Genomic DNA, 18,308 nt, shown 5'->3' with positions numbered 1-18,308 from the left:
TACTTACCTTTGTAGCTGTTCCTTTTGTAAATGCATTTAAGTCATGTTGATTTTATACATTTGGTGAGCAATAAAATATATAAATTTAGTTGCTTTGCCACCTGCACACTGAAAATACAGTTTAGCAATTAGTTTGTAATGCTTGTCCCAGTTTTTATATAGAAAAGTGTAAAATAGGAAGCTGAAGGAAAATGTCAGAGCATTTTTTTGACATTAATCGTAATGTTGCTTACAGCTCTCTTGCAAAATGTGGAAGAAATGGGTGTGCAACATACGTTTAAATTTAGAGTCATGCAGCGAATTATGCCTGATATAAGAGGGGATATATATTGTGCTCGAAACAGAGACTGCAGAATATAACTGGATCATTACAATGCTGAGAGAATACCAAATTTGAATTTTTCCTTCAACATAAAACCATTACTTAAAAAGAAACAAATGAGTCTGAAAAAGTGATTATGTGATTTTGTAATTAATTTGTATATTAATTATGTTTTTAACTTTATGTCATGACTGTATTTTTATAAATGTATAAGTACACAGTTTATGGATTTCGATGATTTTTTTATGAATGAATTCTGAGTGTTGACTGGTTACCCATAACATGTGATTGCTATTTGAAAGGGTAATGGCTTGTTGTTTACATTTGCATTGAAAAAAGGTAACAGCCTGAAACTTCTAATAAGTTTGTTTGGTGTGTTGGTAGTCAGGGGAATATAACCCACAGCCTCCTGTATCAAAGGAAATTATACTACCTGTTGTACCACACTCACTGTTTTTTGCTTGTCAGCCTGACCTGAAGCACTCTGGGTAAAATTCTTTCTCCTTTCATATTCCTTACTTCTGAAATTCATTTCATTGTATGTTATTATTTGTGCCAATGGTGAAAACATTTAAGAGACACTTTAAGGATTTGTTTACTTCAGAATGCATACAGATTGTGGATTCCAATGCCAAGCTTTACTGCTATTTTCACTATTAAATCAATTTTAATGGTGTTACATAATCTCTTAATTTCTCTACTGACACTGCAGGTTTACATTAAACTACATATTTGTATCTTACTATGTGTTTCATGTTTTATGTTAAATACTATTTTTAGTTTACTTTCATTATAAGAACTACAGATTTAAGTTTAGTAATACACTGAGTTTTTATTTACTGTCCTTCCACGCCAAACCTGTCAGGTATGTGCCTACTATGCTATTCCAAGCCAATAACTCTGGTATGTACCAGCCAGTTATGCCAATTTAACAAAAGCCAGGTACGTACCAATTTGAGTTCCCAGATTACCAAAGTCAGCTATGTACTTCATCTACAAGGTATGAAGGGTTTCCCCAAAGGAAAAATCCTCTGGGGGAGAAAGCTGAAGGAATGGAATCCTCTGCATCAGAATCCTCATAAGCAGAGGGGGGTTGCATGTCTTCATAATCAGATGCATCAGGGTCATCAGACTCCTGTTCAGACAAAACTACAGGGGACAAATCTCTTTTTCTTTTGGAAGGGGTAGCTTGGCTTCCCCTGACCAGCATGATAAAGTCTTCCACCATTTTAAGCATTTGAGACTGAGGCAAGGCAGCAGGTGCCTGAGTTTGGGTCGTTGGTTTCTTGGGTGTGGTTCATACCCTGGGCCTAAGAAACTTGGTGTTTTTTGAAAGAATGGTAGATGCGAAAGTCATCGGTTTGTGTCAAGAATCAGTAGTGTGAAGGACTTCCTCGGAAGTCGGTGCCTGCTCAGCATCTTCTGACCCATCCAAGGGAGAGACAACTGCAAGATCCTTTTTCAAAGAAGAGTTTTGTGGCATACCGGATTCCGAAAGGGTCTCGGTAGCGGCCCGCGAATCCACAGAAGTTGGCATCAGGGGCTGTGAAAGTGTCTCACTGAGGACGGAGAACTGATGACTAGCTTAACGGAAGTATCATCGGTAGGTTTGGACCTGTGCGGTCTGTCTCTGTCTTTATCTTTATGTTTTTTTGGAAGATCTGCTGTCAGATGGCTTACTGAAGCCATATCGGAATTTGAGGACTGTAAGCGAGGATATCTAGCTACAATAAGGGTCCGACGATGTATAGTTCTGGTGTTGAACAAAGCACAGAAGCGACAGCCGGGGAAGTCAAGGTCTGGGCCTAAGCAAGTGACGCAGTAAGAATGAAAGTCTTGGTGTGTTATTTGCTTTCCACAGGCAAGACAATTGTTAACTTTTTCTGACATCGGTTAGTGCAAGAAAAAAGCATCCCCAACGGGGTACTTAGTTTTAGAAGACTTCAGCTTCAATTCGGAAGACAAAACTCAGGTAGCAGCCGACTGGCACTCGTGTGAACCGCTTCTTCTTCGGGCTCCACAGCAAGAAAGACTGATGTAATGGCATCTGCCTTACTTTATACTACTGACGACCTGACGTCAGTCCTGAAGTGACCGCAACAGACGCAGAAATACTAAGCCTCTGGTATTCGGGTCGGCCGAGGGCTACCCTGGCAGGGATAACCCAAATGTGATGACTGCAGCAGTGAAATACGAAGAACATCTTGCTGTGGTTGAGGGCTCCCCCAGGAACAGGGTCCTCCAGAGACCGCAGGGTTCGCTGGTGCCTAAAGCCGGCTATGCCCCTACCTCACATAATCTATCACTACTCTCGTGTAACCTCAGAATGAGTCTGATCGTCTGACATTCCAAACCCTTCTATCAGAAGAAAGGAGACATTACATAGCAAGAAAAGTACAGTTGTGTACCTACCATAAATGTAGATGTTTGGGTGTATTCAGTGTTGCAGTCATTACACTTGGGTTATCCTGCTGGCAGGCTACCCGCAGTCGGCCTGAATTCCAAAGTCCTGGTCTTGCGTCGGTTGCTGTCGCCTCTTCCCTGACGTCAGTGCGCCAGGGGTATAAAAGATGCAGCAGACGCCATTTTCTTCAGTTTTTCTTGCCCCAGATGTCAGGTGCCCCCAAAAGGGTAGGCTAAAAACATTGCTTATAAAAGCATGCACTAAAATAAACAATACCTTCATCTACAAATATATACACCACATAGATTGTACAGAATAGAGGAGTACAGATAAGTTCCAGCAAAGAAAGGGGGGTGGTGGGTGGGTAACCTGGACTGCAACAGTGAATACATTTGAACATCTACATTTATGGTAGGTACACAACTGTACTATGTTCATTGTGTTTCACTGTTGCAGTCATTACACTTGGGTTGAATCCCAAAGCTGAGGTTGGGCGGCTGGGTCTAAATAGAATTAGGAGTGGCTATAAGGCCCTGCAGAACTGCAGTGGCAAAGCCTGCTCTGGATTTAGAGTAAAGAGGTAAGTGGTAGTGCTTAGTAAAAGTGTGCACTGAAGTCCAAGTTGCAGCCTCCAAAATATCCTTGGTTGGTACTCCCCTGAGGAAGGCTGCTGAGGTGGCTGCTGCCCTGGTAGAATGTGGTTTAATGCCCTTAGGCACTGATTTGCCATGTTGTGAATAGCAGAAACGAATGCAGTGTCCTATCCATTTTGAAATAGTCTTCTTTGAGATGGCCTTTCCTTGTGATCCTGCAGCATATGCCACTAAAAGTTGCTCAGTTTTTCTGAAAGCTTTAGTTTTGTCCAAGTAGAAGCATAGCTGTCTGTGTATGTCCAAAGAATGCAGAAGTCTCTCCCCTTTATTCTGTGGGTTTGGATAAAAAAGTTGGCAAATGAATGGTTTGGTTAAGAGCCACACTGGACACTACCTTAGGCATAAATGTTGGGTTTGTCCTTAGAGAAACCCTGTCCGGATGGAAGATAATAAAAGGTTCCACAGCCATTAATGCCTGTAACTCTGAGACTCTTCTTGCTGAAGTTATTGCTAGGAGCAGAGCTGTTTTCCATGATAAGAATTTTATCTCAGCTGTACTGGCTGGCTCAAAAGGAGGCAGTGTGAGTTTTTCCAAGACAAAATTGAGGTCCCATGCAGGTATTGATGCTCTCCTTGGAGGTCTTATATTTTTGGCCCCCTGAGGTACTGCCCAAGCAATGGATGTGAAAAAATAGGTGGGTCCGTATTGTAATGACCTGAAATGGCAGAGGCATGGATCTTAATTGATGAGAAGGATAGGCCTTTGTCCAGCATCTCAGTAAGACATTGTAAAATCTGAGGAATATTTGGAACAAGCATGTCAATTCCTTGTGCCTGGTTCCAAGCACAGAATCTCTTCCATTTTTCTGCATAAGATTTTCTGGTGCTGGGCCTCCTGGCCTCCAAAATAGCATCCATAACCGCTTTAGAGAGAGGTGTATTCTGAATGGTTACACTATCCACCATGCAGCTAGATTTAGGGTTCCGAGTTGGCTGTGCAGGATCTGATTGTTTTGTTGGGTCAGTAAATGAGGCAATGTCCAGGCTGGGCCTTGAGACAAGCTCCTTAGGCGTGGGTACCAGTGTTGGCGTGGCCAATCCGGGGTAGTCAGGATCATTTGTGGCTTCTCTTGTCTGACCTTTAGGAGTACCTTGGGGAGGAGAGGCAGTGGAGGAAAGGCATATACTGTAAGGTTGTTCCAGCTGAATGACAAAGCATCCACTTTCCAAGCTTGTTTGTGATAAGTCCTTGTACAGAATCTCTGAAGTTGGCAGTTGTGAGGGGAGGCAAAAAGATCTATGTCTGGGCATCCCTATTTCCTTGTTATCATGTTGAAGATTTGTGGATCTAGTTTCCACTCATGAGGATCCATGAGGTTTCTGCTTAGTTCGTCTGCCAGAGCATTTGTTTTTCCTGGCAGGAATTGTGCTTGCAGGTGTACTTGGTAAGTCAATGCTGTGTTCCACAAAATCATGGTCGTCTGCAGAAGGGGTAGGAATGTGTGCCCCCCTGCTTGTTTATGTACCACATGACTGTGGTGTTGTCCGTCTTTATCAGCAGCTGTCCTGGATGAAGTAGGTCTTTGAAGGCTGTCAGGGCATTTTGTACAGCTAGCATCTCTTTTTGATTGATGTGAAGATGCCTTTGGCTTGCGGGCCATGTGTCCTGAATACATTTTCCTGCCACGTGGGCCCCCCAGGCATAATCTGATACATCTGTTGTTAGTGTTTGCCTGGCTGTGGGTAAAGTGAATGCCTGTCCCTTGTTGTGGTGACAGGCCTGTGCCCACCATCGAAACTCCTGTTGCAGGCAGGGAATGAGTGAAATTAATGACTCCAGGCTGTGGCAATGTTGAGTCCAAACACTTTTTAGATACCATTGTAGTTACCTCATATGCATTCTTGCATATGGAATTAGCAGAATGCAGGATACCATGTAGCCCAGAGCCTGCAGATTTTTTCTTGCAGATAAGTGGGTCTTTGTTGCCATGTTTTCGAAGTAAGAAGTCAGTTGCCTTTGTTTGTCTAGCGTGAGATAAGCCATCTGGGCAGGTGCATTTAAGCTTCCACCCAGGAATATTATCTATTGAGAGGGTACTAGTTTTGATTTCTTTTCATTTACTGTGTACCCTAGGCCAATTAGTAATCTTTTTACAAATGCCAGATGCTTTAGTAGAATGTCTTTGGTCTCTGCTTGAACAAGGCAGTCGTCCAAGTAGGGATATATTTGTATTCCTCTTTGTCTGCAAAAAGCAATTACTGGTGCCAGCCATTTTGTGAAGACCCTGGGTGCAGTAGATAAGCCAAACAGCAGTGCAGAGAATTGGTAATGCATTGAGCCAGCTATGAATCTGAGGTATCTTCTGCAAGATGGTCTGATTGGGACATGCAGATATGCCTCTTTGAGGTCCAAAGTTACAAGCCAAGCCTTCTTCCCCAGCATGGGCAGAAGCTGCTGCAGAGTCAACATTTTGAATTTCGGAACGTCCAGAAAAGTATTTCGAATAGACAGGTCCAGAATTGGTCTCCATGCTTTGTCCTTTCTTGGTACTAAGAAAGGTCTTGAGTAAAATCCTTGTCCCTGCTCTTGTTGTGGCACTGGCTGAATAGCCCTCATGTCTATGAGAGATGAAACTTGTTTTTGTGCCTCTGCTCATTGATTGTGTGGCGGATCTGGCATACCTTTTGCCTTTGGAAGGGTGTGAAAGTGGAACCTGTAGCCCTGAGAGACTATATTTAAGACCCATTTGTCCTGGGTGATCATGTGCCAATTTTGTGAAAAAAAGTGCTAGCTTTCCCCCTAAGGGTGCTGCCAAAAGATAAATGCTTGGCATTGGCAGAGGGAAGTCATTGGGACTGTTTTCTAAATGGCTGTGATTTGTCTTCTCCGCTTTTGGAGGTAGAAGCACCCCACTGTTTGGGCTTGTATGAGCCCTGGGGCTGTCTGCCTCTAGGGTGTCTGTATCTGCCTCTTTGTGGCCTGTCTGACACGGGAAAGGACCAATTCTTAGAAGGCCAGTTCCTGCTAAATCTAGGTGGCTGTACCTGTAAGAAATCCTTTACTGTCTGCATAGATTTAGCTTTATCCTCCATTTTCTTTAACACCTCTTCTGCCTTAACACCAAACAAAGCATCATGTTGTAATGGAGCATCCAAAAATTTTGCTTTAACATGATCAGGCAGAGTCTGCTCCTTTAACCAAGCATTGCAAAGTATGCTTTCCCACTTGTTCAGCTGCATGCAATAAATCCTGCATTTCCTTATTCTCAGAACATTCAGAATTTGTCAACATTTTCTGTTTTAGCAGAGACATTAAGTATTGCTGATATTTAAGCATATGAAACTGACAATTTAAAGCCCTTACAGCCAAGGTAGCAGAAGTGTAAACTTTTTCCCCCATCTGTCCAATGGCCTTAAATCTCTATCTGAGGGGACAGGGTCTTTTGCAGTAGCGGCCTTGACCCCTTTTGGACCCTGAGAAATAGTTTCTAGGTCAGCAGCAGGGTTTTTATATAGAAATTTATGAGAGTCTGGAACCCTGTAGTATCTGTCTGGCTTAACAGGTGCAGGAGGTAAAGAGTCGGGAGACAGGCCGGACTCTGAAAATACATCATCTACAATGTCTAGAACAGGTGGAATAGCAAGAGGTATGTGCTGAGGTAGTAAAAGAAAGTCTCGGAGTCTTTTCTTAGATTCTGAGTAATCTTGGCTCTCCCAGTGGAAATGCTCCCTCATGGTATGCAGGGTTTCCCCAAAGGAGTAATCCTCAGGAGGAGAAGCTGAAGGAAAAGATTCTTCAGCATCAGAATCCTCATAGGGAAGAATAGAGTATACCTGTTCTGAAGAGGAGTCAGAGGAAATGGAAGCCTGATCAGAAGAATCATATTCAGTGTCTTGCCTAGGCCTCTTATCAGGTGGGGGATGGGAACGCCTGATCAAAGTAATTAGGTCTTCGGCCATTTTGAGCATCTGTTTCTTAGGCATGGAAGTCTGTCCTGGAGAATGCTGTACTTGTTTCCTTGTCTTTAAAACTGTTTTAGACTTTGTCTTGGATGCTGAAGTTGGCTTGATATAAAGCTGTGTAGGTCTGAAAACGCCCTCAGAAGCTGATGCCTGCTCAGTGGCTCCAGACCCATCTGAGGGATTAGTTTCTGAAGGCCCAATACCTTGAGTATCCAGAGGCCTAGTTGTCTCCACGTGGGAGTCGGAGGCAGCCTGTGGCTGAGGTAGCGGGTGTCAGGGGCTGCAAAAGCACCTCACTGAGAACCGGCGACTGGCCTAGAAAAGGCGTTGTCGTCGGTTTTGGACCTCGGATGCCTGTCCTTTTCTTTTTCCTTGCGCTTTTTATGAATTCCGGTCGTCAGCTGTTCTGACGGCATTATATAGTTAAACCTTCAGCCAAAGTAATGAAAAGCAAAATCGTACTGATTCTTAATAGTGTATTGGTTAAATCTAGCACAAAACCAACAACAAGCAACGTCGTGGTCAGGGCCTAGGCAAGGAATACAGTAAGAATGAAAATACTTATGAGGTATTTGCTTCCCACAAGAAATACAATTGTTAACTTTTACTGACATCGGTCTGGAGCAAGAAAAAAGTTTCCCCAACGGGGTACTTAGCTTTATTGAAGACTTCGGATCTGAAATTCAATTTCTAAAATCTCAGGAGTCGGATGACCGGCACTTGCGAACTGCTTTTGCTTCGGGCACTGCACGGCAAGAAAGACTGAAGAAAATGGCGTTGGCTGCATCTTTTATACCCCTGGCACACTGATGTCAGGGAAGAGGCGATGCAACCGACGCCGGACCAGGACTTTGGAATTCAGGCCGACTGCGGGTAGCCTGCCAGCAGGATAACCCAAGTGTAATGACTGCAACAGTGAAACACGATGAACAAGTGAATGATTGCCATAGGAAATGGAAACTTTTTTTTTCTGGAGATAACGGGTTACAAATTTTATGAGGATGGAGGGAGAGTTGGTGAAGTGAATGGACAATGATAATCAAGATCCAGCATTACACTGTGTACATAACTGCTGTATCAAGATCCAACATTATGGTGTGTACATAACTACTGCATCAAGATCCAACATTATGGTGTGTACATAACTACTGTATCAAGATCTAACATTATAGCGTGTACATAACTATTGTATCTTGGACTATCCAGTCCCTCAACTTCACCTAATGGGACAGAGTCCCCAGCTAACATCTTGGGTGGCATCATGACAACATACCACATAGTACGGTGGCCTCTAAGGAGAACATGGGCTGAGATATCATGTTCAACTTGTAATGTCAACTGAAAGTGTATACAGATTCCCACAGTGGCTGATTGACATTACCACCTAAAGAATTATTATTAAAGATCAAAAAAGTGGCCCCTTCCCTGGTGGAATAGGAAAATTACTGCTTTTTGTTTTTATGCGCCCCTCTCACACACACACACACACAATATATATGTATATATATATATATATATATATATATATATATATATATATATATATATATATATATATATATATATATATATATATATATATATATATATATATATATATATATATATATATATATATATATATATATATATACAGCGATATATATGTACACACATATAATCTTTTTTTTTTTAAACAAAAAACATCTTTATTAAACCATCACTTACGACATAGACATTCACACATTTATATAAATGAAAGCAAACCACACCAGCACAATTTTAGTTGCAAGCATTTTACATCACAAACCATACTGACACACTCCCAGTTGCAAACATTATACATCACTTATAATCTACCCAGTCTTTCAGTCAAACATTACATAGCTCACTTAAGTTCTGCCTTCTTTTAAACCTCATTCCTCCCTTGTTTGTATTGTTCCACAATTCCCATCTTTTCCTATGTAGTTCGTTAATACCCTTTTGTAAAGATCTCAGTTCCAGTTGTTTTATCTCTGTTACTATATTCACTACTTCTAGTACAGTTGGTTTAAACTATGATTTCCATTTTCTAGTAATTGCATTTTTAGCAGCCACCATAATTAGACACAGCAAGGCTTTAGCATGTCTAGGCAATTCCGATTCTATATCATAGCTCAGAAAAATCATATCTCCCCTGTCACACCAATATGCCCACCCAGCATCCCCGACAGTGCATCTCGCACAGAATCCTTAAAGTCCCGCAACTTACTGCATTCTCAGAAAATATGTTCTCAATTACTTATTTCTTCCCTGTCACACCGCCAACATTTGCTGACTGCTTGAGGAAAAATTCTCTGAAACCCTTCGGTAGTATGTCCCAGTGTGTACAAGCACTTCACTAATATCAAGATGAATAATTTCCCCTAGTGATCTCTGCAGTGCTACGTCACATATGCACAAACACAAAAAAGAATGATTCCCCTCAACAACCCCTTCGTCGGTATGCACAAGCACTTTACTGACACCAAAATTAAAAATGCCGCCCAACACCTCCAGTGGTTTTTCCATGTATGCACAAAAATGAAACATTTTCCCAAAGGATTCCATGTATGCACAAAAATGAAACATTTTCCCAAAGGACCCCATTCAGTAGTTTTGTCCATGTATGCACAAGCACTTCAATTACAACAAAGTGAAACATCTAACCCAAATTACATCTCCAGTAGTTTGTCAATGTATTGAGATGTAGTTCACTGACACAAAAATGAAACATTTCCCTCAATGAACCCAAACAGTAGTTTGTCCATGTATGCAAAAACACTTCACCGACATGAAAATGAAAAATTCCTCCAATGATCTCTTCAGTGGTATGTTCATGTATGCACTAACACCAAAATGAAACATTTCCCCAAACAACCCCTTCGTTAATATTTCCATGCATGCATAAGCCCTTCACTGACACCAAGATTAAAAATTTTCCCCAACACTTCCAGTGGTTTATCCATGTATGCACAAGCACTTCGCTGACACAAAAATGAAACATTTCATCCAAATGACCTCTTCCATTAGTATGTCCATGTATGCAAAAGCATTGTACTGAAACCCAAAATGAAAAGACTTACCACAGTGTCCCACTCCGTAGTTTTTCCATGAATGCAAAAGCATTTCACTGACAGAAAAATGACACATTCACTCCAATGACTCTTCCAGTAATTTGCGCTGTATATACACAAGCACTTAAATGACAACAAAATTAAATATTTCCTCCAAATGACACTTCCAGTAGTTTGTCCATGTATGCACAAGTTCCTCACTGACACTAAAATTAAACCTACTTACCTTAATTCACCTCTGCCTTAGTTAGTCATCCTTTCCATTAGGATTTGCTCTGAAGAAAAGGGTGGTAGAGCTGTATACGTTTTACCCAAATCTATTAGCATTCTGCTTCTCCTTATCATTAGTAATACGGTTCATGGTTGGACCCAAGATAGTTGCCTTGCTGGGGTCCAGACATCATACTTGATCTACCAAAGGGTTCCTATAGACACTCACAGAAAGCCTTTACCCTATAGAGCCAATCAGGCTTCCTCAGAGCACAGGAAAGGTAATCAGACTCCAAAGGTTCATTACTGAACATATCTTCTAGGATCATCTAGCACTGGTAAACAAAACTAATCCAGAAAGCTCAAGTCAGATCTAGTATCCCACCTGTGACAGGACTTACAAGAAACACAGCACAAAGGATTAGTCCAGATAAAATTACTTTAGCTAGCAGATTTAGGAGACTCTTCCACTGATGCCATCCCTGTGGGAGGAAATAATTAGAACAAGAACATTCATCCATCTACCTACCTAAATGAATAAACTACTTGAAACTTCAACAAGGCATCTTTATACCTTCCACAGGGAGGGTATCAGAAAGAGAGAGAGAGTCACCTACATCTGCTAGCTAAAGTGATTTTATCTGGACTAATCTTTTGTACCATCTAGCACAAGAGGGACAGATGTCTAGGTTCAGGCAAACCCATACAGGCTCTGTACCACTGCTTAGCTTAAGAATATTCTTTAGTTTCCCAGTGGAAAACCTTTTTCATCCTGTGAACAAACCTCCAGTTAAAAAAAAAATCATCTGGTGGTGAAGCAAAGAATAGGATACCTTCAGTGCCAGAATCAGTTTTCAGCAGATGGAATGTGGTTCACATATGCCAGTATAGCATCTTTTGAGTCATGTATTTCAAAAGTACTCTTGCAGAGGATGCACATTTTCTTTTATCTTCAAAAAGTATATAATGTACTCAGCCAGCTCAGAAAAGGATTTGGTAGAAGCCCAGAATGTTGGAGCCGAGGAGGAACTGCTCAGCCTGAGTACAGGCAATCTGGCAGACACCAGTTTGTACTTTGGTGCTTTGTGCCCACGACTTTAGGAACTGCCATTCTGGAAGCTTGTGGGCAAAGGCAGGGGACTGAAACCTTGATGTCATCATTGGACATTTCCTCATATATAAGGATAATGGGGATACTGACTTCCCCTTTTAAGAAAACAATATGAGCAACTGAAACTATGAACTATGGGAGAAGGCAAGTCAGATGCATCATTCTGGAAAGATGCGTGAAAAGTCAATAACGTAGGCAAGTCCACCATAATTGCACCAGAAGCATCAGCCAAAACCAACTGTGCAGGTATGTGTGTGTGTGTGTGGGGGGGGCAAAGGTGCTTCTTCGCATGAAGATCTGACAGACTCAGAAAAACTAGAGTTATCTCAGACACAGTCTTGTTTCAAAGGCTTCTCCCACTTTGCAGCATGTTTTTTTTTGTCCTTGGAAGCAAAAAAAGCACACTGCAGACAGAAGTCCACATCATGTACTTGGCCAAGGCAGAACAAACACCTTGTATGGAAACCTTTGTGGACGATTTGTTTCCAATACAACACAATTCTTCACTTCTACGAAAACACTCTGCATAAACGGATTCAGTCCAGACTGAGCAAGAGAAACATACATGCACGCACATTGCACTGCAAAAAACTGTTGTTTGATGGACCTTTTACATCCCTTACACATCTACACCTTGGTGGGAAGGTAACAGCAGAAGCACTGGACGGCGGTGGGGTGGATAAAGCTATGCAAGTTGGGCCAGCCATGGGCTGACTGACATCCTAAATAGGAGGATGGCAACAGTGAATACTGTTAATGAGCATCGGTAGGAAGAGGAGACCAACTATAAGGCTGTTAAAGGCCATCCATCACTCCAGACATCTGAAACCAAGAGAAAATCCTCAAGCAAGTGCTTTCTCTACAGCCACTGAAACCTTAACCTCCAGTGCCACAACCGAAATTCAGGCATGCAAAACAGCATGCTTAAAAATGTTGGTGGCTATTAAGCTAAAAAGAAGCAGAAGCAACAGGATCTGGATTTGGACCTTTATTTCATGGTCATCCTGGATGTCCAAGGCCATGACACTTTGGGCTTTCCTTATGAGCAGGAGTAACCAACAGTGTAGAGTGACCAGGTCCACACAAATGAAGGCGGTTCTCTAGGATGGGGTCAGAAAATACTTCTTGTTTCTGGTCATGTCAAAAAACAACAATGGGAGTACTTACTGAAGAAATACTTCTCAATGAATCCAACAATCTATTTAGGGGACACATGGAGATCCTTCTCCTGCGAGACTTTAGACATATGAAAAATAGCCTGGTAAAGATTCTGAATGGTGCAGGAAGCTCAAATGGCAATACCTTGTATTAAAAGTGATACTTGCCCAGACTGAACTAGAAGAATCTTCACCATGTGCCCTAGAAAATAATATTCCTAAAAGTGCTCTTCTTCAACTTCAGCTCTGTTAGAGGTTAAACAGAAGGATAATGCAAAGCAAAATGCAAATAAATACCAGAATAAGATGTTATGCCAAATATGTCTTAAATTTACTTCACTGTGGAGCTTTTCTCTCTGGACTTCCTCTGAAAATGGACAAAACAGTACCCAGTCAGACCATCCCAGTAAACAAATGCAATCAATAATAAATAAGACAAAACACATATCACAGGTGTGAACTGCTATTCAGTTTACAGGCTCTCTGAGTAAAACCACATAACAACAGAATAAAGTACTGGAGGCACTGCTGTTATTATAGACAAAAGTATGGTGGTAACCCAAACATAAACAAATAGCCCAGTAAACCAGCACTTTTAGCTGTGACCATGCCCAGAACCCTCTGTTCATTAGCACTGTCTCTCCAAACCAAGGTGAACTTGGACAAACTGTCTCCCTCATGAACTTCCCCAAACAATACTCAAGGGCTACTGTGGTTGGACAGGTGGAAATGTTTTACATGGGAAACTTGACTAGCAGAATAGTGGAAGAGATGGTGCGATGTGTCAAAGCCTTGCTCACGGACTGAGCAGACTCATTCCTCATTTGATGATGGTGAGGTCTCAGTACAGGAGGGAAATCATAAAGGTCCTTGACTAACTCCTTGCTTTCTTTAAGAGGTCATCTACCTGGTCCTCAGAGACCTGGTCAAACAGCAAACTCCCTTTAGGAGGCATAATGTCCAAACCTTTGGCTCTAGCAACTGCATTAGCACATCAAACTTACAATGAGTTATGTGGAAACCCACTGTAGAAGCCACTGGGAGAGTTCAAACTGTATCTCTTCCTTCAACCTGGAATCAAGGAGGTGTACAAGCTTTTCCAAGGTCTGATCCACTAAGGATGACTGGAATTTGAACAGGTGAGATGCATACTTCAAAAAACTTTGTCCAACAATGGCAGAGTATACCACCTAGTGACACTTGTTCAAAACTTTAGATTCTGCCTAGTAAAATATAAACAAATGTTGCTGCCTCAAAGATCTATGTTAGGCTAAGGTTAATAGAGAAGAGCTTCTTTAAGAAATTCTAGAGATGGACCCATGCCTTCATGGGGGTGCTAAAAGTACAGTTAGGATTCTTGAAAAACTGCCAGGACCACATACTTGACAACCAGCTCCATGGGGAAGGGACGATTCATACATCATCTTCTTGTTCTACAGATCTACTGAGGCAGTTATGGGAAAAGGAACTGGGGAAAAACCCAAGTCCATAGAGGTTCCAAATGAGCCTCAAAGGTCTCTCCAAAGAAGGACTGGTTATTCCAGGGAGATGATTGATGGGAAAGGTCACCGTCTTTGTTGCAGAGATAACAACTTCCAGAGATCCAATTCATCAAAGCAGCCTGAATGGCAAAGAACCCACTGCTCACTTGCTCTAACAGTGAGATCACCCACTGTCCTGAGCACTGCTTAAAGATGTATAGTAGCTGTCAGGAGTTAGGGAGCATCTGCTACAAAATGTGCATGGAGAAGGGTGGCCAGTACAAAGTCTGGTGCTAATATCAGACCATACTCCACAAGGGTACGATACTTTCCTCATGATTCAAGCTCACATCATGCAAACATTCATTTGTCTAGGCTTTGAGACCTGAGCCCTAGTATAGGACTAACCCTGTGCCCACTCCCAACCTGGAGAAAAGATGCTACTGGGCCTTTCAGGAGACCACAGTTTCCAGTACTCCAGAACTATAACCAGACAACCCAAAGATGCCTCCTGGGATCAGAATGGTTTCCATCACTGCCCAAACAATCTGGAACTGGGAAACTCTTTCTTCCCATACTCCAGCACCCAGGGGAGGAGGCAAGGAGGTCCTCCTCTGGGCCTTAAGCCATCTGCTGAAATGGAAGTCTAATGCACCATTGGGCCCTCACTTGTTAAGGACAACCACAGCACCAGTAGGTTCCAAATGTCTATTTCTGAAATACATTTATTTCCAACATTTAGTCTTCAGGTAGTGCTCTAAGGGAGCCCTAAGATTGCAGTGTGGACCTGCCAACCTAGTAAATGCACAATGACAGCGTATACTGGAAACAGTTATCCAAAGACACCAAAAACAGGTCTGGAAAGAACTTTCAATCACTACTATCCTCCTCAGTTAGCAAGGCAAGCCACCACCTGCTTTTCTCTCTGATATCTGCAGGTGGGAGGTTTGAACCACTAGTACTTCCATCAGTGTTTCTTACTGCACTCTTCCTTGAAACTATAAAGGCACTACTAGTTTGCATCTTGACGTATAAATTTAAAACCAAAGGAGCACTTTGTAGAAATTAATGTCTGGGCAAAGAAGCAGAGAACACAGGAACTTTTCATGATTTCATGACTGAGGGGTCAAAACTAAGATGCAAACTGTGTGTGAATGGGGAGGCTCATGAGCTAGGCATGCTTAGGTATTAAATGCTAGGATAGCAAATCATTACTAAACATATCATTGTATTTATGATTTGTAAATATATGCTACATCTAGAAAACCTTCCATACCAGACAATTGCTGTCAATATTTTATCGTGTTAACTCACTATCATGTTGACTTTTGCCAAACAGCCCTTGCCATAGCTGAAATGGTCCTTGAACCAGTCCTCTTACATGCTTAATAAATTCAAATAAAATAAAAAATGCCACATAAAATGAAAATAAATATGTGTGGCACATGATGTCATAGTATTTGCAACTATACAATGGTGAAAAGGGTGAACCCAAACATAGGACCCATAAAGGAAGATCTTTGATATGAAGTATTTACTGTAAGTATTTTAGGGCACTGTACCTCTAATACAGGAGGAGTTAGCTCTAATGCCTTCTGATAATAGTGAATTGCAAAATGAACTAGTCCAAGCTGATGAAGTGCGCGTCCTATATTGTACAAAGATTCTTGACAAGCTCCACGAAGCTCCAGGTATCGGTTCAGAAATGAAAAACCCTTTACAGTGAACAAAGGAGAAATCAGTCACTAAAGATAATACCATGCTATGACAAACAGATGATCCACATCATATAAACAAGCATATAAACAAGCATGATCTTTCCTGTTCAGTACTGCAAAAATATTTTTTCAACATTACAAGTAAATATAACAATAAATATAAAAAATATAAATAATACTAATAAAAATATAATTACCACTAAATGTTAGTTACAAAATTAGCTAAATGACAAGTAAGAATATATTTCCTGCTCAGATGCACCTCAGAAATGTTTTACAACATTAAATAAATAAAAAAATAATAATAATGATTAAAACATTAAATAATATATTTGTAATATGTTTATAACATTTAGAAAATTAAATGAATAATGAGACTCTCTGGTTTATAATTTAAATTTATGCTTACTGTAAATTGTTTGCATGTTTTCATGTTGTATAATCTAACTGTGTAATAAAAACTATTTAAAAAGTTTATCAAACTTGACACTTGTATTACCAGAGAAGCCATGCATTTTTTCTCTGACAAAGTTAAATATAACGTGATTGAATCCTATTTAATATCACTTGAGGTTGTGCCTTAACCATGAATGCCTTGCAATCACAGTTGTATCCTCAGCCAGAAATGCCTTGTAACCACTGGTCCATTAATTGCACGTCTACATGCAGCATCTACAGTGTCATACCCACATTTAATAGCATGTTTCCCCACTAGTGAAATAATCTGGGCAAAACTGCCAAGTTTAACATCACAGAATCATCAGTACCATCCCAAAGCATTTCAATTATTTACTGAGAATTTCTTCCCCACACTATCACATGGGGTTTAAAAGTTCAGTTCTCCGTAGGCTAAAGTTGATGAAGTACAGCTATTTTTTTTCCCAAAGCAGTCTAAGATTCTACTTTCCTAATCAATGGGAAATGGGTCTTGCAGGAGTTGAAACATATTTTTGTTTCTCCTATTCCAAAGTTTCAAAGGGATTACCCTTCTAAGTCTGCTTTTGTTTGCAGGCAATCTCACCCTCCACTCAAGGGTAAAAAGGGTTCCAGACGTAAGGCTCCTGAAATGGAAAGGGCACTCTGTGTTGAATGATGAAGCAAAGAGATCACAGCAAGACTGAATATACTGCACACCACTTTGACATTGAGAGACCATTCATGGGAAGGAGTATTTGTCTACTCAGTCTACAATCAAGCTGGATGCCCCTAGGTATACATACTTCTACTAGAACGAGCTGCAAAGCCAGTGCCCATTCCTACATCCTCATTGCTGCTCTGCACACAGGATAAGATCTGGTCCCCCCTCCTCCCTTGCTTGTTGACATACCATAACATTGCCACATTGTCTAACTGTATGGTAACTGCACCTTGAGGAAGCACATACTGAAATGCTTATAATGCTTGGAGGACTGCCCCATCTCAAGTACATTGAAGAGCAATGATGCCTCTTCTGTAGTCCATGAACCTTGTACTTTCTTGTTCAAGAACTGTTCCCACCCAAGAGACGATGTGGCCATGGTTATCATCGATTTGGGAATCGGTTTGGTGAAGGAGGCCCAGTCATAACATTTTGTGGAGGGGTCTGCCATTGTAGGCTCTTCCTGATGACAATGACTATCTGACTATATGAAGCACTGTTTGGCAGTACTGACCATACTGGATCTGAAGTGTACATTGCTGTACTCTCATGTGTAATCTGGCATGAGGAGCCATTTGAAATGCAGCAGCTATAAAACATAGTTCCTTTAAGATCTGTCCACTGATGTTCTTCCCTGATGCAGAAGAAGTGAGACCTCTTTCTATTAGTGGCTGAGGCCCTTCCTTGAGGTAAACTTGCCAGTTAGTTTTAGGTGTTGATCCCACAATCAATCAAAATTAGATCCTACGAAGGTTGCAGATAGATTTGGCCAGGCTGATAGTGATTCCCAAAGGCAGGCAGATGTGCAGCAAGTACTGCCTTGCTATGACCAGCTAATCCATACATGCAGCTGCAAGGAGACAATTGCCATACAGTACTTCAATGTATCCCCAGAAGTCACAGGTGAGCAGTGGCAGGCACTACATATTTGGTGAACACCTGGTGGAACTGTGGTGAGACCAAATGGAAGGGCAGAAAACTCAAAATGACTGGTTCTAACCTGGAAGCAAATCTATCTTCTGGATGCCTGGTCTATATTTACATGAAGATAAGCATCCAAAAGGTCTACAGAGCATATCAAATCCCCTGCCTGCAAGCAATGTAGTACTGACTGCTCCATGACCATTGAAAAAGAAC

The 18,308-nt window shown here is 41.4% G+C and overlaps 1 protein-coding gene across 1 annotated transcript in view; it reads right to left on the bottom strand.

Annotated features, from left to right (window-relative positions):
• Nucleotides 1–18,308, bottom strand: part of GTF3C3 (general transcription factor IIIC subunit 3) — a 701,049-nt gene that overhangs the window by 22,695 nt on the left and 660,046 nt on the right. Inside the window, exon 17 of the mRNA XM_044060620.1 lies at nucleotides 15,878–16,030. Coding sequence (XP_043916555.1) covers nucleotides 15,878–16,030 — 153 coding nt within the window. The remainder of the gene's footprint in view (nucleotides 1–15,877; nucleotides 16,031–18,308) is intronic.

The sequence above is a fragment of the Protopterus annectens genome, chromosome 2.part0 (assembly GCF_019279795.1).
Source record: "Protopterus annectens isolate FY-2018-M chromosome 2.part0, PAN1.0, whole genome shotgun sequence".
Classification (NCBI taxonomy): Eukaryota; Metazoa; Chordata; order Ceratodontiformes; family Protopteridae; genus Protopterus; species Protopterus annectens.
This window is presented reverse-complemented; position numbering and strand designations above follow the sequence as displayed.